We start from the raw sequence: 26,314 nt of genomic DNA on the forward strand, positions 1-26,314 counted from the left end.
ACCAAGATGGCAGTGTTTTAAAACGGACAATACAAACTGTAGAGTTTTAATGTCTTTGTGTATGAATGATTCATCAATGTAGATTCAGATGTAGTGATAAGGTCACTTTTTAAATGGACAACTTCGAGACAGGTGGAATTTCTTGACAAGAGAGCGAGTGGTAAATAATAATAAACGATTAACGTGCAGGAGAGCTCTCCCCGGTGTATTTATTTTATGAATATTTTTACGGTGAGCAAAGATACAACACAAATTGAACACAAAATAAAATAATTTACAGACCTTGGTTTCAGGGTTCAACTGAAGAGTTCCCTTCCCCACGTATAACAAAAGAAACGACTCGTACCGGCTACAATTTTACAACAATACTTTCCGACAAGATAAGTTACAAAGGACAGCGCACAGCGGACTGAATTTCCGGTATTGAGAAACCTTTGGCGAGAATGGTTCCAACTTAAATTATTCAATTTAAATTTTTTTAATGGTGAGTGGATATATAATTTTTTTAACAACGATGAATGTTACCTACTTGCTGATAATTACGTGTTGGAAACAGCGATGGAGATAATATGTCCTCAAATTTAAATTGAATAATACATATGCCAAATTAATCATAATGCATATCATAATATGCTTGAAAAAAAGGTGAGTGGAATTAACTCCTATAAATTAATAAACTTCACATAAGTTCATCTTTTATGAGCACTCGAATGCGACAAAAGCGAATCAGACAGACGCAAATCTGAACCAGAAGATGAGGAAGTGACTCAGGTTCACGGTTGGGAAGTGACATGTAAGGTGAAGATTGAGCAGAAATTATGTTCTTCGTGATTCAATGACTCAACAGAATGAATTATAAAAAGTTATTGACATTTAGACTAAAATTTTAAGGTTAAATTGCCTGTGCATGAACACTACCATGTAGCTACGGCAACACGCAAATAAAAATACACTTACTTGAATCTCATAATCTTGATGTACTTAAATTTGAAGAGCTTTTTACAGTATTCGGTGACCTCGTCATGCCTGAGATGCTGACTCTTCCAGTTCTCCTGCGCCGTCTCCACTTTGGCGCACGGCATCAAGGCTACTAGTGCGTTACGCTCCTCCTCCACATTCTCCGTGTTCACCAATTTCCTTAGCAGTTCCGTGTTCACAAACGGCTTTTCAACAACCTCCGTGACCGCTATACTAGCATCAGTTTTATCTACTTCGCTTATATCAACTGCCGTCGGTGATGGCCCGGAACTATCCCCCGTTTCCCCATTTGATTTGTCTACGAAACATTTTGAACTATCGGAAATTTCTTTGCTTAATACATTTACAATACACCTTGTAATATTACTCAAAATTACATCATTATAATCAGCAGTATTGTCTCCACCAGAATCCATTTTAACAGGTGATTTTTCATAACTTTCAGGACAGCGTGTTTCAATATTATTTAATAAAATGTCATCGGCATTAGCGTCAGTCACATTTTCATCTATACAAAGTGTTTCGCTAATTATATTTTCATTTTTTATTTCATTATGAACATTACTAGAAGACTCATCAGAGAGTTCAGTAATATCTTTACTGCAAATTACTTTGATCGAGTTTTTTCCAGAACTCTCAGAGATGTTTCCATTGGAAACAATTTCCAGTTTACATTTCTTCGCAGTTTCTTCAGTCACATTACAAGCGTCTACGCGTCTTTCGGCGCCGTCTTTCTCCGCTACTTCAAAAGGCCGCTTGAATGCCTTCTTACAATTTGAGTTATCACCGGCGGCATTGTTTACTTTCGGTTCTTGACTCGTTGAATCTTTACAAATCGACAATTCTTTTGCTAATCTTTCTTCTTCCTGCAGAGCTCGTCTGTAGTTGAAACAAGGGATTGCGGTTACTGGTATCTCATGTTTCTAGAATACAAAAAGAATCATAACGCCATCATTACGACATCCACACAAAACTTTTACATTACACAAAATTGTCAGGATAGTGCACACTAAACTTTGTTAGCCATACTTATTGGTTTTCATTACATTAAGAATACAAATTGCAGATGGAGTTTTTGAAATTCAATTAAACCCTGCCCAGCTCAAACCATAATAATCGAGGCTTAAAAGGATTACTAGAAAAACATTATAGTTATAAAAACTAACCAACACCATCTGCAATTTGTATTCTTAGTCTAATGAAAACAAATAAGAATGACTGACAAAGTTTAACGTGCACTATTTATGTCGGATCTCCACAGCCTGCCTCCACCCATCGTGACAGATGTGCACTATACTGCCCTTATAAGGAAAAAGGCAGCTTTTCGACAAAAATAACAAATTGAGTTAGTGTACAGATAATACTCTACGTGAAATTCTGAACCATTTGACATAAAGTCAAAAGCGGTAGAAAATTTATTTCAATATAATAATCAACATATTGTTTTTCGTTTTTTTTCACAAAAATACGGTAGTTATTCTAAACAAAAAGACATTATAACGAGTTTCATAAGCAAAAACACAGCATCGATTAAAAATATACTGATTTTTGCTTATACCATAATATATCAAATGATTGATCAAAGAAAAGTTGAAAAAACTTTAATGTCTCATTATCTCAAAATGTGACTTTGGCGAAAAGCTGCCTCTTTGCTTATGGGGGTAGTATAGTGGAACAACTTAACCTTGAAATTGTGCAGATTGGGATCTACTGCACACGAATTACATATGGTAAATTTAATTATCGTTATTATTTTAGACTGCTCTTACAAGAGGCATATTGCATCGTTTTCTCTCGCTCGGTGTCGCTCTAACTATGCCATATTTTCTATCAAATTTCACGTTTATCTGGTATATTTGTAGTATACTATTAAAGGTACTGTTCATCAATGGTGCCAATTGGATTTTTTTTATTATTTCGCCAAGGCTTTCACAACAACTCGCTGTCGTTAATTTCTGCTCGGAGAAAACTCAACCAACAAGAAGACCAGCGAGGCTATCCTAACATATCACTTTATTTATTCAGGCAGTTAATTATCATAAGAAGTTAACTGTCAAAAATGCTATCTTTCAACCCATTCGGTGCGGACCTTTTAATTAATATTTAATTACCACATTTAAATAATATACTAAATATATCTAATGGCCACCTGATGGACAAGCAACGCACCAGTTGCGTTGGACGCAGTGGGTTATGTTATATACCCACTCTCTTGGCTGTGTTAACTTTTGGAGCGAAATAGAGAATGTCAATTATATTTTGAAAATTGAGAGGTGACTATTTTGAAAAATAGTCTAAATCATGGGTCACGGCCGCTGCCTCATCAAATATCGAGTGGCGAGAAGTAACATATTTTTTTTAGTACATACTCAATGATATGACTGATAAATTGTAAGTTACGTTGATATGTTCAATTCTTGTTTGACATTTCAATACTAAATTTCGGGGTTCAGTAGAAAAACTGACACCTTGTACAAGAATACCAGAATTTGACCGAGCTTCGCAAATAAGAGAAGTATTCCACACAACAGGCGAACCAACTTAAATTTTCGCCATGTTAGGAATTAACAATTATGGTAGATGGTTATCTAATTACAAAGTAATTCCATCACCTTGTGTATGGAATTACTTTGGACCAATAACAATAATGAAAAAGTGTACTCTACAGGAGTGGATATGATAGAATGGACTTGTATTTATTAGTTACTTACTCTAGCGCTCCCTGGACCCAAGAAGTATGGCCTGGCCAATGTGCAGACCCGCGAAGTCTTGTGAAGGTAAAGTGGCAAGCCGCTGTTGTGGTTCACGATGAGCCACCCCAGTGGAAGAACTTCGAATTGATTGATGCCCTTATCTGCGAAAATTCAAATAAAAATCTCTCAACATATTATGATGGCAGCTAATCCGTTGCTGGAATGCCTATATGTATATGTAACTCTACTAAGAAATTACCTCAGATCAATAATACTAAGAGAGAAGGCATTGCATAGATATATGAAGCCGTTTTCTTTGCGTATGACACACAGTAGAATGTCAACTTTATCATTATTAACTTACCTATGAAACTTTATATATGTTACGCCGAATGTGCGAAATTGACTATTACATGAAATGGGAAAACTTTTGCCTAAATCATGAAAAATGCATGCCCGTTGCCTTATTCATAAATTAGGTAAAATATCTGCCAAGTGCGTGAATTCGGCAGTAATTTTTCTGCCTAGTTCATGCATTGGGCAAATTAGATAGTAGCGCTACGGTGGTGTTTTTTGCAACTAATCAAACTAACCAAATGTGTCAAATGTCATTGATTGGTATAAAAATATACCAATCAATAACTACAATGATGTTCATATCCATTTACTATGCCCAAAAAAAATCTAGAACTATAATATAACGGAAGAATTTTATTAAAAGGTATTTTCGCGATTTGATTCGTGCTTGTGCTTGGGTATCAATCGTGCAATGGTCGATTGTTTGTTTGTGATAGTTTGTTGACACTTGTTAACTAACCTCAAAATTGACATTCAGTTGAATTCAGAATTACTAAACCTAACCTAATAATATTATAATATGTCCAATTATAACTAATAAAACCATCCATATTAAATTTACTTTTTCTACTGTGTTTTCTACTGTTATGTTTTGACAGTTTAAGAATTCCATACCCTGGCGAATTCACGCACTCGGCAGATAATTTACCTAATTCATGAATAAGGCAACGAGCTTGACTATTACATGAATTAGGCAAAATTTTGCCCATTTCATGTAATAGTCAATTTCGCACATTCAGCGTAACATATACACCATTGTGTTTCTCAGTACAGATTCCAAATTTAAACACATCTAAACATCATAACTAAAAATATTGACCAGTAACTTTAAATGTCACATAAAGAAACTATATACTTCAGAGACACACTTCTGATTTTGCCCTAAGTCAAATCAACACTTAGGGCCGTATGCATGAGATTCCCAAATACTTTATAAGCTATTCAACCGATTATTCCACTATATAGCATTGATCAACTGTTTGTGACGTAAGCAATGTGACGTCACGTCATTCAAAATGGCTGCATTGTCTGTCACTTTAATAATGGATTCCGTACAGCAAACACGTATAATATTAACAGCTATGTAGCAGACGTTAGTCGCTGCGAGGATTCATTATTTAAATTATTTATTATGAGATAACTTGAAGCGATCAATCGGATCAATTAGAAATGTCAAGAAGCGTTACAACCCTTTTATTTCATTTTTTCACGAGATTGCCAGCGCGCTTCACAATAGTATAGATCTGAGGTATTATAAAATTCAACTCCATATATTCAGACAGGTTTACAAACAACCTTTTATAGGACTGTTTTTTATGTAGTTTATAACTAGCGGCCGTTTTATAAACTATGCATTTGCAAACTGCAAACCTGTGGCTGCATTAATTGTGTTAAACTTTTTGCGCCTCCCAGTCCAGTTTGGAAATCGCTGCTCTAATGCATATTACGGAGATTATACGCGTGCCGAATGGTTTTTAACTCGCATGTAATTAGTTTTTGTTCAGGTCTTAGTAAATACTATAAAAATTTAATTAATCATCAATCAATAACTGTCGTCGGATAGGTCAGTGGTTTTCAAGCTTGTTCGTTTCACAGGGCCCTAAAAATATATCTTCTGAGCAACCTTAAAAAAGTTTCCCTTCAGAATCAGATTTCAAACATTTATTTTAAACTTTGAGATGCTAAATGAACATTTACATTTACACTTCAGAATCGTATTCGACATCTTTTAGCTATTCTGTAAAGTAGTAATATCATTTACCTTGGATTAATTACAGAGCCGGTCAATCTACCATTTTGCAGGATGGCATAGTTATTAGCAATAATTCGCATGAATCATAGATGGATCAATAACTCAAAGGATAAGAGCACTCACCCAGTAAATGAATTAAGCTTAATTTCCACTCTATCCACTTTCTGACTAATACCAATGAAATTAATTGTTTTGGAGTCTTGTCTTGATTTCAGAAAAAAAAATTTATACCTTCCATGATGATCTTCTGTATTTGATCGTATGGGCATTGCTTCTTCTTCGGTGCACCTTTGTACCCTTCAGGGAGGCCTTCATCCAGCATGGCCTCCACTTCTTCATCGGGAACATCGTCAGATTCTTTGGCATAAATAAACAAACAAACCTGAGATGTTAAAGCTTCATTACAATAGTTTATATTTTACTTTATTTTCACCGATTTTTAGCAATAATTATATCTAAATATCGTGCTTGATTTGAGTGATTTTAGCAGCCTGGTTGTATGGCCATCGGTTTTAACTATACTAAAATTCATTACTGGCAATGTTAATGCGAACCCCTGATATGATAAACGCACTTACTCAAGTATATGCCTGACTCAAAATAGTTGCAAAATATTTTCACTTCTCATTCAATTTCATCATTCAAAATCCTACAGAAAAACAATATGCCTTGGCAACTCTATTCCAACTGATTACACCCGATCCTCTTTTTGCACGGTTTCGAAATAATACGGTTCAACGTACCGATTATTTTTTATTTACACTGATTTTTTCGCTTTAACACAATTTAAAAAAAATCTAAAAAGAATAAAAATATGTATTTATGTTTATATTTATAGAAAAATTGCATTGCAATAGACCGCACGCCACTGGTGCATACATAAGTTGTTACCGGATGCCGCCCAGATAAATATACGTACATACATAGTGTCACTAGTCAGTCACTTCGGATTCGTTACGAAAAACGCGCCACATGCTTCGGCGTATGCGTCATTAAATATTTCCGGCAATGAGAGTGATTTTTCGCCAGCGAAAAACAGCAGTAAATGGGCATGTTTATTGTCAAGTAGCGACACTGAATGAATATATTTCTATATGCTAAATTCAATTTAAATAGAAAACTATGTATTTTTATGTATAAATATTTTATTATTATTACATTTTTCTTAGCTCATATTCTTATTTGTCCGGTGGTTCTTTGTCCGGTACAAATCTTGCATTAAATTTTTAACTAACTCCCGACTAGCTAGACATTTGAAACTTTTAGAATATATCAGAACACGATGCCAATGCTTTTTTTTAATACTTTTAGCCATTTTAAATAGAATTGAATTCATTTTCAGTTAATTCTGTTTTGTATGAAAAGTTATTTCGACACCATTATTGGTTGCTAGGGGTCTGGGGTCCTAGCAACTAAATTATTAATATATATGTGCGTTACTATGGAAATCAATATGACATTTCAGTATTATTTCTATCAAGTACATTTTTTTTTGATCGTTTAAGCTAATCAAGTCAAGTTTATATGATTCAACAGAAAATTTAAAAACGTTGTATATAAAAAGTTCTTTTTATCTTGTAATTATTTATTTATAAATAATAAATAAATTCGATTTATTTTTGAGTTCAAGAATTTCGTATTTTGAGTTGATTTTAGTAATGGAACCTATCTACCATTTTTGTATGGGCACCATATCTTTTTATACACGGTTTTGTTTTGCACGGTAGTCTTTGGAACGTATCCCCCGTACAAAAAGAGGATCGGGTGTAGCTCCATAACATATTTTCGTTATCTTGATCTGAAATAACTTCGATAACTACTGTATCAATTCTGCTTACACAACGTGGTTTTCTAAATTGCAAGTTATCACCTAAAACCTGCTGTGCGTTCGCAATGCTAATTTTTTTTATTATGTCTCTTTGGCAATAAAAAAAATGTTGTCAAACTGGAATTCAATATGTACCTATACACTATATATATATATTTTTTTTTGAACCATGTCTGATCTTAAGAAGATCATGTGGGCCTCCACAGAGTAAAGGTTTGTATTAACAAAGTTTTATTTTGCAAGAAATGGATGTTAGCCACTTGCTCAACCTATTAAGTCAATACAGTGACTAGAAACACACATTGAAAAACAATGTGTATTTGCAGGATTCAATCCTTGGACCCAACACATCATAAGCCAATGCGTAAGCTGCTCGGCCATCATGGGATCAAGCGGCAGTGGCGCTAGCACAGAACAGATTAATAAATAGAATTAAGATAGGGTATACCCATATACACTACATTTTGAAACAAAGTTTTGAATGTGAAAATGAAACACACATAGACCTGCAATAGTGTGTTGAAACCTTCAAATACACCAATATTGAATGAGAGTCAGTGAAAGACATGCTTAGAATTACGTATTCTTGACACGTGTTTAAGTTTATCCCATATTCTTCCACACTCAAGACCGGTTGCCTGTTACTCCACACCCGTTATGTATTTCAGTTTCCATTAATTCTGTGTTCCCCGGGCGCTAATATCGCTATGTGTAATCATTTTCGGCAAATCATGATGAAATTTGTGCTAGGTATTAAGAAATGTTACATTTAACGGTTAAATCTTGGAGTACATCGAGTTAGTTAATTCCTGGAACGTGACATAGCATCTTTATTGATTGTGGGGTTAAGTGTTATGTTGGAATGGATCTGCAGGACTATATTGACTCAATTGACTGGAATACCAGTAATATAATCTTCCATTCAATGACATTAATATGGATGAATCATCTGGAAAAGAAAATGACACTCACTTTATGGTCGGGTCTGCCGAATGGCATAATCTGTTCTAACGCCATTACAATAAAGGTGATATTGCTATAAATTCCTGATGCTTTTTGTTGGGTCTGCCGAATGGTTCGGTTCGAACGGGTTCGCTCAAATGAACATTGACATTAGAAACACTGCTCTAACGCCATTTCAATAAAGGTCATATTGCTATAAATTCCCGATGCGTGATATCGCATAATGAATGGAAATTGCGTGACGTCTACCTATACATGCGAATGCGTGAATTTACTTGCTAGCTACTGTATTCAATGCGTCGTCCATTAAAAATGTCATTGCTTCCATTAAATTTATAAGTCCTACCTGCACGCTCTATCATACCTTCATCGCTTTCAGAATCATCATTGGGATCTTTGTCGCTGTCATCAGCGTTCAAATCATCGAGAACTAGAAACTCCTTCAAACGGCTGATGTCATTCTCGGAATTGTCAAGGCCGGTCGCCTGCTCCTCCATAGTCTCGTAAGCCTCCGCAGCGGACATCCCCCCAGCTTCCGCCCTCGCATCACATTTTGCCGGTTCATCACTTTCATTGTCACTGTTAATCTGCTTTTTCATCTTTCAACAAATCCAGCTGTCAATCGTTGCTCGCCCTGTGTTTCAGTAAAGCCAGGCCGGAATTGTTTCAAAATCAATACAAAAATAACATCCTGTGTGAGAGATTTATTGTGTTTATAACTTATTCAAAATTAAACTAAGTAACAGTAGAAGTAAAATACAACATACAGTAAAACGTCGGTTTAGCGGATTAAACAGACAAAATTTCCGGTCCGTATGTAATCAATATACAGGATTATGTGCGGTTGTTTATATAATGCTGTTGCATTTATTTTCGATACAACAGCTAACGGCAAACTGTGATATAGCAAACTGCATACGTACAATTTTCCAGACATGTTATCCTACATTTTACGAGATAAACTGTTTGTTGACTGCTGATAAATGCTATATTGTCTCATTATCGACTGTAGAAAAGAAAAAGGGCGTAACCCTCAGTTTTTTCAAAATAAGTTTTTTATTGCATAATAACATTGTACACGACTAAATACATGTTGTGTCCAAAGGATGTAAGCTGCAAATGTCGCTTTATTATCTAAATTTAGCTATTAATTTATTAAAAAAAAAAAAAAAAAGGAAGTGATGTGGGAAAAACGATTGACCCATCATTTTTGTTGTTTTTTTTTTAATTAACTCTATAATTACTTAATATCAGATTAAGGATATAAAACCAAATTATCAAGATGGAAGTACTGATTCTTTTTTCACAGCCCTAGTCAGTAGTCCTGTTTGTCCTATACTCCGAGGCAATATTTTCAAAGAATAACCCACAAGTAGACCAGTAATGTTTAGTAAAAATACTCAGCCGTGTACATTTATATGTTTAACTCGCTGTCGATAGATGAGGGGGGATTTGGGAAACGGGGAAATGACAAATTCGACCACTACCCGTGAAATATCTTAGCAAAGAAGTTAAAAGCGTTATTGATTTATAAATCAAACCAGATGACCGGCGATTATCACCAATGAATGAACTTCGTAAATTATGAAAAGTGGCTCACAGACAAACGTATACTGAACTTACTATTCTTACCACAATGTGGTACGAATCCTTTTCCCACATCATCATGTAAAAACGACAGATGGGTAGGCAAAAGTCAAAATATTCCATTGGCAAGTGCAGAAACCCGAATTGTATGAATTAGTGAAGAAATATAAAAGAAACAGTATAAGTCTGTTAACTGGAAACCAGGCGGAAATAGCGGCAATTTTCATAGCTGATTTCGGCAAAATTCATGAATTCAAGAATGATAACCTAACCTAACACATAATCCAGTACAGACCTACAAATTTATCTAAAGAATGACCAAAAATGGAACTACGAACTACATAGGACGCCATTTTGAAAATGTCATTTAAATGTCAGATTTTGTCCAGTTATGAGTCTTGATTGGGTAGTTTTCGACAGTGGCTCCCCCATCCCATTCTTCAGATTTTTTATAGGTCTGTATATCGGCTATTTTCAAAATTTGTTTGCCGCTGGCTTCCACTAAACCACCAACCTAGATGAGATATACATTTTATGTTTTATTTTTAATTTAATAGTTACATAATTTTATCAGCAACTTCGATCACTCTCCACTCCGCATTACGTGCATATTTGCACGATGGAACTTAGTAGTGAGATTTCTGACATTGCATACTGGCAGCAAGCATTTTGATGTCGGGGGTTATAAATAAATGGGGAGAAAATTACTTGAGACACGATTAATTTGTTAGAAAACAATAAAAGTACATAAAGAACTTTATACACGCACTATACATACATATGTACACAAACAAATGTTTCATAATTGAACTGTATTTTTCTGTTAAGACAAGCGATTTTTTAATATTGATTCACAGACATTGTGCACTGTCAAAATTCCTGGAGAACTAACACTAAAATGTGCGTTTTGAAAACAATAATCTAAAAATAGACTGCACCTGCACCACAGACGGTGTGACTCATAGTAAAAAGATGAATTTCGTTCGCAAATCTTAAATATTAAATAATAAAAAATAGCACTAAGTTTTTTATCAGTGACGAATCAGATTATATTACTGTTACTACTGCATAATTTGTTCACATATCGAACACAGATTTTTATCATATTCAACGAAAAATCTGGTGATGAAGTACTTGTTATTTTGGGCCGCAAAAAATCCCATTTCGGGCCGCGTTTGTGCACCACTGCACTTAACAGACAACTAAAGAAGCTATAATAGAAAAACTAAAAAATAATGAATGAAATGACAACAATGGTTACAGCTGAAGAGTGGTCAAAAGTATTTAGTCATAATGTAATGACATGTGAGAAAGATCATATGGACAGCGAGAAATAGACGATCTGTCAAAGATGACAAATTATTTAAATAACACATTATGTAGTGAGTCTGCTACATGTGATAGTGATAACTCGGAGAATGGAATTGTACACTTCGATAAATAACATTTGAAAATGTGAATTTGTTTACATTGATGTAAGTATGCATATTTTTTGTTTTTTATGTTCTTCTCAAACACTTTCAATTCACCTGGCAATGCCGAAGATTGCCGAATCGAATGGCCGATGTCTTAAGACTATTCATTCGACCTCTACCTAACGTAATAAAAAAAATCGGTATGCTGCAGTGATTATGGCCGAACCACGCCTGTTACCTACAGACTTAAACATAACAAATTTTCTGAAACAAGGAGCAGAATTCGACTGTCTACAATATCCAATGGTGTAAAAATCCATCACAAAATACTATCACAGATTGGACTTTCCCATCAGAAACGGTAGAGAAATCATTTTTTGTAAATTCAATCAGGTGTAGTTTAGAAGACGCGCAGCACTGTTGATTCAGTCCTGGTGATTTTAACCGCACTGCTACAACGAAGAACTGAATGAACAACACAGATCTGCAGTGTAACAATGCTGGATTTCTTAAAGATAATAACACTATGTAACATTGATTAAAAAGAAACCAAATGTATCATAACAATATTAAGTTAATCTATGGGCAGGTAGAGTATCGAAGCGTGGGTTACGAAATTGAAGCATGGTCAATTTTTCGATTACGAAAACTTTTGTACAACATTTTCAAACGTAATATGTAAACAAATCAACTACAAACCCGTAAAATATTTTGATTTCTCTGACAAACAAACTGCAATAAGTTATCAAATTATTATAAACTACTCAATTATCCGTTATGTCAAACTCAGTGTTGCCATGATTTTATCACCGAATTATAGTACGCGGTCCATGAAATTATAGTATTTGAGTAAAAATTATAGTACGCGTTCTCATGATGTTGAAAATGTATAGGTTTTTTGCTTCTCATTAAAATAAGGAGAATATGAGACCCGAAATATTCCGAGATCCCTTTTTATTTAGGTAGGTAACTCTATCGACCAAAAACGCTTACCGAAGAAATTTCATTTTTAACTAGTCAATAGCTTTTTTGACAATTTTCGAGATTTTTTTTCCAGGTTCTTCAAATTTTCTTATATTGCGAAATCATAGTATGGAAATTTCGAAATTTTAGTACTTTTTGCGTATTTTTTCCGATATTTTTTTCCTATACCTGTTTTATATCGTACATAGTACGCGGACCAAAATTATAGTACAAATACTATAAGGAAAGTACGGTTGGCAGCACTACTCAAACTTCTTTTAGATACTGAGTGCATCTAGTATTGAAAATTTCTTTATGGAATCGAACGCTTTCTCATAGTCTATAAAACCCATGGATAGCGGCAGCTTGTATTCCTGTTACCGCTCTGATTTCTCTGATGACTTGGATATGGTCCATAGTGCTGTATCCTCCTCTAAAGCTTGTTCACCTGGCTGGTCCTCGTCTAGTAGATATTGCAGACGGTTTGAGAGAATTTTATCTTAGTTGATTATTGGATATTGGCTGATGGAAAAGAAGGACATTATGGAAAGATGGAAAGGCTATTTCACAACACTTTTAAATCTGGCTTATAGTAATGGTCATGAGGAAACAGAAGAAGTATTGTACCACACTGCTGAGGAATTTATTGATGAGCCTACTCTGCCTGAAGTAAGAAGAGCATTAAGAACGCTGAAAAACAATAAAGCACCTGGAACCGACATGATAACAGCCGAGCTGATAAAGAGTGGTGGCCCAACATTGGAAGCAAATATCCACAAGATAATTCTCAATATTTGGGAAAAAGAAATTCCACCTGAGGAATGGAAGATGGGTATAATCGTGCCTATTCTGAAAAAGGGAGACAAAACAATGTGCGATAACTACAGAGGGATCACAATTCTAAGCACAGCTTATAAAGTTTTCTCATCTGTATTGTATAGCAGGTGATCTATAGTGAGGAAATCCTGGGAGAATACCAATGCGGCTTCCGACCAAATAGATCCACCATAGATCACATCCATCTCATGAGGCAAACTATGGAGAAAGCGCACGAATACAACCTTACACTCCACCACCTGTTTATTGATTTGAAACAAGCTTTCGACAGCGTGAATAGGGATAAGATGCTGCAAAGCCTAAAATACTGGGAATTCCCTTAAAACTAGTAAGGCTAATAAAGACCACAGTGACGGATACTCAAGCAGTAAAGTTGTCACTGTGCAAAATGAGCAAACTGAAAGCTTCAAAATCGAATGAGTTGTGAGACAAGGGGATGCGCTATCCACTTTGGTATTTAACCTTGTGGTGGAATCCATAGCTCGTGAAACCAACATAAGAGGGTGGGTAGATAACAGTACAACGCACATGTGCGCTAATGCTGACGACATAGTAATTACAAGCAGATCCAAACAGAGGATGATCGACCATGATGGAACTATGAAAATAAAAGCAGAAAACGCTGGGCTGCAAATAAACCAGTCTAAAAGTAAGTATATGGTCAGCACACGCGATCAGATACCGCTGCAGAATATAGACATACTAGGACAGAATGCATATGAAGGGGTGGACAAGTTCACAAAGGAGATGGGCTGACGCCGTAGAAGTGGACTGGCTTCATATAGGAAGACCCGGTAACTGGAGAAGTGTGGCGAGAGACCGGAGTGAGTGGAGAGCGGTTGTGGAGGAGGCCAAATCCCAACCCGGGATGTAACGCCGTGGAAGAAGAAGAAGAATGATTATTGGATTTGCATCTTTCTGCTTCTAAGGTGGGTATGGCAATTGCATCTTTATGCTACACCTTATATAGCAACTAGGACTTGCATCTCTCTGCCTCTAATTAATAAAGCCTTTAACATGACGATTCTTAAAAAAACTCATTTTCCCCAAAAATGGAGTTGCATCCGTCTGCCTCTGAGGTCACGCTGATAGCATGTTAGGTACCTCCAATTCACTGTATAAAATTGTTTCAAAAATAGATACCTACCTACTTTCAAGAAAATAATTCTAAACAGTTCACATAGGTACCCAAAAGAGATTACATAGACTTAAGATCTGAGGAAAATAAAGTTGACATCCTGTGCAGTTGGCTATGAGATCATGCATTGCTTTGGGGAGGAAGAGGGGGTCGCAGATTAAAAAGAAATGCGAATAATAATAAAAATAGAGTAGACATCGCTAATAATTATCTGTGTATGTACCTATTCATATACATATAAATTTTTTATTGTGTCCCTTAAAATAACGAAATGATCCAGTAGAAGTAGTACCTACCTAATGATTTTACGTGAAAATCTAAAACTAAAAATAATACGAGGGATTTGGATGGAAAAAAGCAATATTATATAGCCAACTTTTCGATAAGAGTAGGTAAGCACCTACACATTGATTTATATTCCATGTCATTCAATTACTCACGTAGGTACCTACCTATCTAAAGTGTAGGAAATATTATTTATAATTAGTACCTATTTATTTGTATGAGTATAAATTTATTAAAATGAATAAGCGCAAGAACGTAGTAGTCGGCGGGCGGCGGTGTCTTGCTCAACTCAAACGTATAACCGTGTGTGAAATGTTCGTAGACAGTGTCTTTTTTGGAGCATATTACACACGGTTATACGTTTGAGTTTCGCAAGACGCCGCCGCGCCGTTGCCCGCCCGTCACTGCGGCCAAGCGCACTGCCAGTAAGTCCCGTGAGTCTGCTTATCGTTGCATATTATTGTTGTAATTTACCCCGAAATTTTATTAAATTTTCCAAGAGTTCCGCTGACCAAAAAAGGTTAAAAGCCACAAGCGTTTCGTTTCAAGTCTCATTTACGCCAGCATTTTTAATATTATGACTGTATCTACCAACCTACCATTTTTATATCAAACGTGTTTTAAATCAAATGTCTCTGGTCGATGGACGAAAACCGGCAACTAATTTTCTGATTTGGGTACCAAAGGAATTTTAATAATATTATTTTACCATGGCAATTTCATCTACGAATTGTGTGACAGGTCATAGACTAGTCCATAGATTAGACTAGACATAATTATATTATATATGATTAGATACTTGAGGCAGTGTTGCCAACCGTACTATAATTATAGTACAATACTATAATTATGAGCCTGCAAAAAATGTAAAATACTATAATTTTACGCCAAATATGCCAAAATACTATAATTTTAAACGATTCGAGCCGAAAAATGTTCCTGTACTATATTTTTTACAGAAATACTATAATTTTTACGCCTTCGTACTATAATCAGCATAGAAAAATATGGCAACACTGACTTGAGGTGACAGCCAGACAGCTTTAAAACACAACCAAAAGTCAAAACTCTAAACAATTAACAAGTTGATAAGGAGATAACACAAAATTTCCACTAGGTAACAAAAAAATAACGTTTATATCTGTGAACTATTTACATTTATTTTTTCGTACAATCTTCACATAAAAAAAACAATTGATAACACAACCTTACACTAGGTACTAGTACCTACATAAGTTTGAAAACAACGTATAATGTCTTGTTTACAGATTGTAGTTTGTTCTTTACCACTTTATTATAAGTAAGGTATAATCTAGAGGCCATTACTGTTCGTTTATGATTTAATCTGATTGTTAAGTTATTGAAATCAATAGTGTGTAAGGTAATTTCCTAGGTATAAGGCTGTCATATATTTTTTAAAATTCAAAATATATCAATAATACTGTAAGTATTCCAATTTCGTAATAAATTTCTACGTGTATTGATTGGTCCTTGATTCATTAGAATCAACGTGTTTTTTTGACAGCAATAATGTACTAAATCTATTATACAGGATTCATGTGAGTAGTCTATGTAGGGAAGAAATTCAAGAATTGATAATAAGAGTATATTATAATATAATTCGGGTGATTATAAATATAGTATCAGAAAATATAGCCCCGCAGCTTTGAGCCTGTCTTTGTATTCTTATCAAGTATTAATAAGCAGCATAATGAAGGGCTGAAAATTCATTTGATAAAGATTTGCTTTATCGCACCATTGTTCTTATCAATCTAAACATCTGGAATGCAATGCGTCTTTGTCGGTCATTTTTTCCAACCTTCTTTCTAACGGGTATTGTTTTTTATCCACTTTTCTTATCAAACTAAATGTCTGAGAATGCCATGCGTAATATTCATAAAGTTTTTTTTATATAGAATCAAAATAGTTTTTCAAATCAGTATTAAGTACCTCAACCTTAAAGAAAGACGCATCAACTGCATTCAATCACTGTATCAGATCAGACTTAAAAAGTTACCGTCTAAAACATAATCTATTATTTATATCACGTTCTAATAAAGCCACTTTAAATATAAAAGGTGTTTATATGAAGTTGATCCGGCCGTTCCATAACAGCGTAAGTCTCTAAGATACGCTCCTATCTTTAGGAGGCCAATTTTGGTAACTTAGATTCCGTCGTTTACAGTATCCATAAATAATAATACGTCATTTATCAGGTAGTAAATCTACAGAAAAAGGCAGTGGCTCAGAACGAAACCATTTAACTAAGTCGAGCTAAATTGGCAACTCTGGATCGTGTTTATTGCCAAGTTACAAGCTACTAAGTACTTAGGTTTTACTAATGTCTAAATTTGTTAAATGCGCATCTGTGCAAGTTCAAGGTTAAATTGTTTCATTATATAACACTCACGATGGCCGAGCAGCTTACGCGTCGGCTTATAATGGGTCTGGCAAATACACGTATTGTTTTTCAATTTGTGTTTGGAGTCAGAGTATGGACCTAACAGGTTGAGCAAGTGGCAACACTCTGTGGAGGCCCATGTGATCCTATTAAAATCGGGCACGGTCGAAAGAACGAAAAGAATATGTCTATAATACCTTCTTAAACACTGACATTTTGCACCACATTTGATGAAATTAGTTTGCGGTTGTTGTATTTCTAATGGACCTCTTCTGTCTGGGCATCGATATCTGCATCCCATCTGACAGTGTGAGAGTAGTACATGCTTAGTACCTACATGCTTATTAATTTTTTTTTTTTCTAGATAATTTCAAGATGTGTTCACAAGTGAAGTGTGCAGTGATTACCATCAGTGACACTTGCAGCAGAAATGAAACCCTTGACAAATCAGGACCTGCCTTGCAAAAACTACTTTTACAAAAATTTCCAGGTGCCAACATCAGATGCCATATTATACCTGATGACTCAGAATGTATCAAAGCAAATCTAATTTACTTTTCAGACACAGAAAAGACGGACCTTATTTTAACCACTGGAGGCACTGGTTTTTCAAATAGGGACGTTACTCCTGAAGCAACCCGCAGCGTTATTCACCGTGAAGCAAACGGTCTTTCGATGGCCATGTGTTTAAAGAGTTTAGAATCGACTCCGTTTGCCATGCTTTCTAGATCGGTGTGCGGTATTCGCGGTAAATCATTAATTGTAAATTTACCGGGAAGTGTAAAAGCAGCGACAGAATGTTTTGGATATATCGTAACTGTGTTGCCGCACGCTTTACAATTAATCAACAATGAAATCGATCAAGTAAAAATAACGCATGAAAAAATTCAAGGCGGTATTTCGACAGATGAAATTAAAAATGAAATTAATATTGCCGTTAACAAATCCTGTAAAAGTACATTAGACATTTCTGCCATTGCTACGAGACTCAGGGAGTCACCTTATCCTATGATCGAAGTCCCACAAGCTTCTGATATCATATTGAAAAGTTTACACAATTATCAGCATGAAATACAGACTTGTAAGTTTGAAAATATCTTGGGTGCGGTATTGGTTTACGATGTTGTCTCTCCTGAGAATTTTCCACCGTTTCCTGCTTCCATTAAAGATGGCTACGCTTGTCTGTCTGCTGACGGAGTGACGCCGAGGGAAGTAATCGACGCTGTAATAGCCGGGGACGATCCTCAAATGGTTTTAACGCCTGGAAAATGTGTCCGGATTAATACTGGTGCCCCTATTCCATTAGGTGCTGACTGTGTTGTTGAGGTAACATGTTTCAAACTTCATTACAACACTATATAGTCTGTTTCTCATAGTTATAAGAAATAATTCACATTAATCATAGACAATTGATAGCTTTGAGGCAAAATTAATTAAAAAGAAATTTATAAACTGCATTTGACAAATTTTAATATTTGAATATTATACCTATCTCAAGGCTGAGGGTAGGCTGTAGAAATCTAATATAAATAGTGTACACTAAACTTTGCCAGTCATACTTATTTGTTTTCATTGGACTAAGAATACAAATTGCAAATGGTGTTTATAACTATAATGTTTTTAGTAATCTTTCCAAGCCTCTGACTTGGTGGCTTTCTTCCGCATTAACATCCATGCTTTAGAAACAAAGTTTATTTTTTGTAAATTCTACAATATTCAAATTAGTTATGTTAACAGCTGTTTTGGGTTGTAAACCCATCTTCGGAACGATTAATTAATCAATTTTTGTTTCATTATAATTGCCTTTCGTCTAGGGTGAGCAATAAACGCTATCTATCCTTTTGTATTTCAGGTGGAGGATACTCTACTACTCGACAGCTCTAAAGATGGTGAACGAGAATTACGCATATTGTTGAAGTGTGAACCAAAACCAGGACAGGACATCAGACCGATCGGATCGGATATCAAACAAAATGACGTGCTCCTAACGAACGGAACTGTTATTGGACCGGCGGAGGTCGGCTTATTGGCTACTGTTGGCATTACAGAATTTTTTGTTTTCCAAAAACCGTGCATTAGTATCCTATCGACTGGCAATGAGCTGAAACTCTCGGATGACGCACAGTTAAATATCGGCCATATTAGAGACAGCAACAAACCAATGCTCGATTCCTTATTTAGGTAAGTTAAAAACTGATTTTTTTTTCTTATTTCAGTAAATAAAAACAGATATATAGTTTTCAAAATAACATGCGTTGATTGCATGTTTAGTTTTATTCTTATAAATATTTTGGGTTGCATACGCGTATAGTATAAATACAACTCCCGACCGGACTTCAACCTGTAACTACTAGATTTCTGACAATATATTTTACCAATTAAGGTATGGGCATCTTACTAATTAAAACAAATTTAACTAGTAGTTCTTACATGAAATGCTTATTAAATTACGTTACAATGTTGACTATCGGTTTTGGTGTTTTTAATTAATAAAGGTATCAATTGAAGTGCTCTAATTACTAATGGACACCCGGATCACTCCAAATTTTAGTTATAACGTACTTGCACTTGCTTATTCAATGAATAAAAAAAATGGTTTACTGATATTTGTTGTGTATGCTTATCTACTCATTATGGTGGATTGCTTTTTTTATACACCCTGAAAATTGGTAATTAAATATGGCAGTAGTGTGAAGTTCTCTGCAAATGAACCTACAATGCGAAGTCACTTAACCTAATCAGTGGACCAGAGGAAGTTTTTTGCTTAAATTTCATACAATTACGCTCCATCTCTAGAAAACGGTTTTTTTCAATATCTTTGTCATTAAGTCAATAATTTATGTAATTCCAGAGAATTGGGTATCAAATGTGTCGACATAGGGATTGCAATCGACGATCCCGACATCATGAAAGCTGCTTTCGAGAAAGCATTTCGAAGCAGTGACTTTGTCATTACAACAGGCAGCGTCTCGATGGGTGACAGAGACATCATCAAACCGATTTTAATCCAAGACTTTAAAGCGACCGTCCACTTCGGTCGGCTCAACATGAAGCCTGGAAAACCTACGACATTTGCGACGTGTCTCTTCGAGGGCAGAACTAAATATGTATTCGCCCTACCCGGCAATCCTGTTTCTGCTTTGGTCACATGTCAATTGCTGGTTGTTCCCGCTTTGAAGAAGTGTATGGGAATAAAGAAATGGTCCTGGAATGTGATGCAAGTTATTCTACAAGAATCAGTAACACTAGATCCTCGGCCGGAGTATGTAAGAGCGACTGTTACATTTCCAGAAAGTGGAGAAGGATTCCCAACGGCGATGCCTACTGGACATCAGGTATGGTGTCACTAGAGCTTAAAAATCCTGCTTGATTTCAGGTTTAGTTTTAATGTGTTTTGAAAAAAGTAATTTGTAATTTTTGTGAAATAAACCACCAAGTACCAGCTGTAGTAAATTGCATATACAAACGATTCTCTAAATTGGGCCACCGGTTAATTGGAACAGCCGCTTGTTTAAGCGAAATCTCAAGGAATCGGTAACTTACATCACTTAATTAATTTTGATGTGTCCGAAACTTAAATACTTATTTACTTGGTTTCTGTTCACGATACGTATCGATTTGATAGCCGCTGTAACTTTTGTTTCAATCACAGTCTTTTGTGGTGTCATTATGTAACATTATTTCTTTTATAAAATGTTGCAGATAAGCAGCCGTTTACTGAGTGCAGCCGGAGCTCCCTTACTTCTCCAGTTGCCATCCAATGGGAGCACGAAACGAGTGTTACAGGCTGGAAGTTTTATACCTGCCCTTATTGTTGGAAAGATCAACTAAAACCGCAAGATCGAATTGCTGGTGACAGCAACCGATACTGTATATCGGAAGTGCGTGGATTTTAAACTTATTCTGAATACGACCAACAAAATATAATCATTAAATGTATGCTATCCGCTTGAATATTGTTAACTGTTAATTAACCCTTTCGCTGCGAGCCATTTTCGCGGGAATTTATTTTCAGTCAAGTGATCTGTTAAAACGGTCACTACAGCTAAAACAGATTGATTCCAAAATTAAAAAATAGATTACTAGATGAACTATATATCAGTTATTCCAAATGCACCAAGAAATAAACTATATTCGTTACATTCTCACTAAAATAAATCGAAGAAAGTGAAGATGCTAAAAAATATCCAAGCTTTGACCGCGCGTTCAAAATGGCGGCCGTCCACTCTTCACATAGACGGTTTCAACACATGCTACCGAGCAATTCGCCGCGTTTGTATTTGTCATACACAGGGCTGTGTTGAGTACATGCTGCCGTAGTTGGTTACGGTCTATGACAGATATATTACTAAATCACTTGTGGAATAATCAGTGGGTTATCGCTTATCGCATTTAGTAAGTCGTAAACTCAAATTTTATTACCGTTTCAAATTCTGAACCTATATTTATTTTCGTCACCATAAAATAATGTCATCCACTTATTCATTAGGATGTTTTGGAGAATAAAACACTAAAAATAATTACCGCACTGCTAAAATATTAATATAATATAATTTATGAGGCGCCGTCGGCTTTTTCATTGTACAAAGGGCCTGTCGAATAATCGCCAGGCATAATATGAGCATGTGAACAGAGCTAACACAGTTTCGTGGCACATAAAAATAAAAATTATTACCCATTATAATAATGTAAATATCAAATATGGAACAATGAACAAATCCAAACAAATTTACTGGAGAGCTGTGCATCGATAAAATATTTTCCAGCATTATTTCTTCGATAATATTATGTGGTAGTGACATTTTGGTGGGTGAAATAATTATTTCACTTATATTTATAATGACAAAAAATACTAAAAACAAATCTTCAAAATGTTTCTATCGAGATCACAAATCACTAAGAAAAAATACATAACACTAACGTAATCATAATAATTAATTAAAAGGTAAATAAAAATATTATCGATGCATGACCAATGTTTTGTTTTGATAACCCTGGTGACGCAACTAGTACACCCGTCTTCGCAATGGCGCGCGATTCAAACGACTGAATAACGAGTGTTCTTTTCAAAAATATATTTCCTTGTGTTTTACTTGACATTTTTATGATCTGTTGCCTGATATGTCTACCTAAAGGTTTGAACTAATTTTTAAAGCATATTATCCACAAGTGTCTCTTCTAGTTTCGTCAAAAATACGAGATAAAGTCTATGGCATGTTTACATGCCATACGCAGTCTAAGGGTTAAGGTACTGAGGATTGAATGAAAACAATTGCGAAGAGTGTCGGTAGGCTGTGGAGATCCGACAAAATAGTGCACACTGAACTAAACTTAAATAACTTTTCTTAATAAGCAATTATATACAATACGGGGATACGTTGTTTTGGACATGGTCACGATAAGTGAAATTTCACAAACAAGAGATGAAATAGGAAAATACTTTATCAATATATCGAAAAAAATACATACATTTTCTTCAACGAGATCAAGAATCTACATAATGTACCCTGCTCGACCTGTCTGCATTTATTATGTAAAATTGGGCGATAACACTGTTAAATAATCTAATTGTACATGCGTAATTCCACTTATTATGACGATTCCTGGCACGTGGCACATGACAAAATAAGTGTGGGACAAAAAAAAGTACTAGTAAAATTCAATCGCGATTTTTATGAATTCACATGTGATTGGGTCACGATGAATGAGGGTTATCTGTATGTTAAAATCCTGTTTTATGCATAAATAAGTAATGATGATGTGAATTATTCTGCTCCTAGATCAATTTTCATTACATGCTACTTATACTTGTTTAATCCTCAGCACCTCATCCAATAGAAAAAAATTTTTTTGAAAAAAGTAAGATACCCGGCAGGAATCAAACCTTCGTCTCTTGGGTTTCGCGCCCTGTGCATTACCACTATAGTACAACTGCCATGCTTAATTGCGACAAATTTTAACTATTGGCCTTATTAATACCTGCTCATAAGCCCTCTATAGGCTATATTTTCTCATGAGTGTTTTCAAAATTATGTATGTTCAATAATTAGAATGGTACATTCTTAAATCTTGTGAATTATTCGTTGAATAAAAGAAATAGTTAATTAAAACACAATATATTATAATACTTATTCCACACTATTTAATTACAGGACCGATTTTCTTAGTTAATGATTTTTAATAATAATTGATTGATTTCCTTATAAGTTTCATATAGATTTAATTTTTCATCTCTTCACACCCACACCCAAGGACCATGAGCTCTCAATCAATAGGTATCCAATCACAAGGTTAAAACCAACATTAAAGATGACAAGGATAAAAGCCTGTTTGGCCTTGATGCCTCAAACTATATGTGGCAATGGCGAATGGTAGAGGTAGGCTGTGGAGATCTGATATAAATAGTGCACACTAAAATTTGTCAGTCATACAATTATCGAATTAACTTCATCAAACCAAAGATTTTTAACCAATATACTACTTAATTTTTTTATTACAGCATTGGCACTGTTTGTAAATAAACACGATTTCAGTATATTTTAACATATGGTTCTATTATCTAAATGTTGTGATTGTTCATCTAAATAATTATGTTTTATTGTATAAAGAACTGTTTAAATCCTATGACACTAATACAATACTGTTTTTATATCAGTTCAATCCTGGCTAGTAAATCTCTTGAGTGTAAAGGTGTCAACTTGTTTCAAATGAATTTTCAGTACAAAATAACTTTCACCTGTTTTAACCATTAGTCTTGGTATTTTGTTATCTTCACTGTCATAATATAAGCTCTATCTGATTTTCTTCAGATTCATAGTATAAGATATACCAAAGTAAATTATTGTCTGCTGTTTGAATTTGGAATTAAGCTTATTACAGTATAAAAAATTCTGAATGGTTATGGCAACTGCATCCTCACTAAATGGACAACTTATACTGATAGATATATAAAGATTGTTATTACAATTTTAGCAATAAGGGGGTCCTAACAATTGAACCTTCTCCGGAAAGAGTGTTATCATGATAATGCTAGTTTTCAGTAAATCATTTCAAATGATGTGCACCTTTACATTTGTCTGCATACTAGCCAAAATTCATTATTTAATCTCTTCGACTCTTGCTATAGGATTGGTTTGTCGAATATCCGTTTTTGTCGAAATCAACCTTTTAATGCAGAATGTTTTTTTGTATCTAAATACACCAGAACCATGCTTTTCTTTAAATTACTTTGTAATGGTAATGAATACATCATTCGTATGCTGTAAAAATAACAATTTAAATATCTCCATGTATTTAAATATAGGATTATGAAATTTGTTTTTCGTCTCCTGAACATTTGGTCTATTCGACAAACCAATCCTACAGCGATGAGATGGCACTAGATGTCCTGAAGTAGTGATGCCAAACATGTATCACATGGCTTTTGAACAGAAGCTTGTGTTTAATTTTTATTGTTTTGAAATATCGATTTCAAGATAATGCTACTTTTCTGGCTAAGGACTCAATTAATGTTTTTATAACAGGGCTTCTCAACCGTATATAGGATAATAATAGCGGGCAATTATTATGTGTTACATTATTGTTAAATAATTTTAGTTCAAAACTATTCACCAATCACTTTATTCATCCTTGGAAAATGTACAAGAGAATTTTTTGCCAAATTATTTATCCAAAACTGTATTTTAGCTTTGAATGGTTTTATAGAGCTAATCATTTCTGCTGTGTTTATTTTCCCCCTGAAGTTATAAATCTAATTATTCGAATGTTTGACCTTTGAAAATAAGGTCAGCTTGTGAGGGATTGCCTTTTTCTACGAGGGCTTCAAACATTGTGTTATAAAGGATTTGTTCGAATATAGTTGATTATTTTAGACCGACATTCATAACATGTTCAAAGGATAATATTTTGGCACATTATGCTTCTTGATATGAATAATATAAGTACGTGAAGGATTACATCTCTTTTGCAATGGGAAATGAATCCATTCTTGCAGTCCATAATTGCTGGAGCACCATCAGTAATAATTATTGCTGATACCTTGGGCACATGAAAATAGCTAATAGAGTTAAGATCCACTGGGTAAAAGTATAAGAACATCAGATTTTATAAACATTTAGGTAAGTTGTTGATTGTAAAAAATATTCTACCAAATAAATATATTTTTGTTAAACTTGTTTTTTTTTTATTGGTGCAAAAAGATGTCTTCCAATAATTCCTTTGGCCTTAACCCTTTTCTGTCTAATTTTGAGTCAGACTCGACATTGATTTTATTTGAATAGGTTAGTAATAGAAGTGAAACAATTGCAAACACCCAGCTTTGATAAAATCACATAAATATATTGTTGCCTCACTGGGAATCGAACCCGGAGCCACCAAATGAAAGGCCAGCGCTTTACATACTGGACTACGGGGACTGACTCATCTAAAATTTAGGATGCATCGTATGGTCCTCTTAAAAGTCAAGGTGATTTCCATCGTAGCAATATTATTGTCTGACAGGTTTTAAGTTGACAATCCCTAATAGATTTCTTCATACCTGGCCAGGTATACTGGTTCTCGTGGGTCTATTCTATACACAAGGCGGCTATAGATGTTAGTTTACGTATTTGAGGTATTATAATTATTGTTACAATAGCTGTCTAAACTGTCTATCTCGCTCTAAAAGTTAACACAGCCAAGAGAGGCTGTTAAATCATAGCACTTTTTGACAGTTTACATTTCTAGCCTTTTTTGTTTGGCGGAATCGTCAACAGTTTAAAATCTTGCAGAACTATATTTGGCTGACACATAAAGGGGTAAATTAGCAATAGAATAAACATGTAAAGTCAAGTCCACATTACTTATTTGCATCACTCTGTTACCAGGTAACAAATGCAGACGATATCGTGTTACCTCATACCGTTACTTGTTACCCAGTTCGGCTGCTCCGTGAGATGCCGGTAAAGTAACATTTTTCCTCTTGAACAAGTCGTTACTCATTACCACTGATATTTTTTAGTGCGCTCTGTGCCAGCCAGCAGAATAGATCTGCGCACTCGATTTTCCCTCTGCTTTTATAACTATGGAGTGGAACAACGAAGCTATAATAGTTTAATGGACATGTTTAAAATATACAA

General features: G+C 34.9%; 2 protein-coding genes across 4 annotated transcripts in view; one reads left to right on the forward strand and one right to left on the reverse strand.

Annotated features, from left to right (window-relative positions):
* The window catches only part of pasha (microprocessor complex subunit partner of drosha), a 29,566-nt gene extending 17,204 nt beyond the window's left edge, over positions 1-12,362 (reverse strand). The window contains exons 1-5 of one of the 2 annotated variants that reach the window (XM_085950434.1): positions 12,274-12,362; positions 8,937-9,206; positions 6,013-6,138; positions 3,690-3,832; positions 958-1,901 (exon numbers count right to left, since the gene is read on the reverse strand). In XM_085950434.1, the coding sequence (XP_085806560.1) occupies positions 958-1,901; positions 3,690-3,832; positions 6,013-6,138; positions 8,937-9,171 (1,448 nt within the window). In that variant the 5' untranslated portion in view covers positions 9,172-9,206; positions 12,274-12,362. Of the gene's footprint in view, positions 1-957; positions 1,902-3,689; positions 3,833-6,012; positions 6,139-8,936; positions 9,264-12,273 lie in introns of both variants that reach the window. The other variant, XM_085950433.1, reaches the window with a different exon arrangement.
* Positions 12,363-15,804: 3,442 nt separating this feature from the next.
* LOC147069607 (gephyrin-like) lies at positions 15,805-25,368 on the forward strand. Of its 2 annotated transcripts, XR_015071193.1 has the most exons (6): positions 15,805-15,914; positions 17,563-18,524; positions 19,051-19,379; positions 20,050-20,533; positions 20,901-21,163; positions 22,434-25,368. XR_015071193.1 is itself a non-coding variant. In XM_085950631.1 (5 exons), the coding sequence occupies exons 2-5, from the start codon at positions 17,574-17,576 to the stop codon at positions 21,027-21,029; spliced, it is 1,893 nt and encodes a 630-aa protein (XP_085806757.1). In that variant the 5' UTR covers positions 15,805-15,914; positions 17,563-17,573; the 3' UTR covers positions 21,030-23,036. The 2 variants fall into 2 exon arrangements, 1 of the variants encoding a protein (XP_085806757.1); XM_085950631.1 differs by having other exon boundaries at positions 20,901-23,036.
* The last annotated feature ends 946 nt before the right edge of the window (positions 25,369-26,314 follow it).

This window comes from Rhyacophila brunnea, unplaced genomic scaffold (genome assembly GCF_057557595.1).
Source record: "Rhyacophila brunnea isolate RB1 unplaced genomic scaffold, BYU_Rbru_1.0 scaffold_23, whole genome shotgun sequence".
In the NCBI taxonomy this organism is placed as follows: Eukaryota; Metazoa; Arthropoda; class Insecta; order Trichoptera; family Rhyacophilidae; genus Rhyacophila; species Rhyacophila brunnea.

Excerpts from the sequence above, each read along its gene's own strand:
- LOC147069607 (XM_085950631.1), top strand. The coding sequence starts at position 17,574 with ATGTGTTCACAAGTGAAGTGTGCAGTGATTACCATCAGTGACACTTGC. Across the intron at positions 18,525-19,050 it reads GTGCTGACTGTGTTGTTGAG|GTGGAGGATACTCTACTACT; the intron begins GTAACATGTTTC and ends TTTGTATTTCAG. Across the intron at positions 19,380-20,049 it reads ATGCTCGATTCCTTATTTAG|AGAATTGGGTATCAAATGTG; the intron begins GTAAGTTAAAAA and ends ATGTAATTCCAG.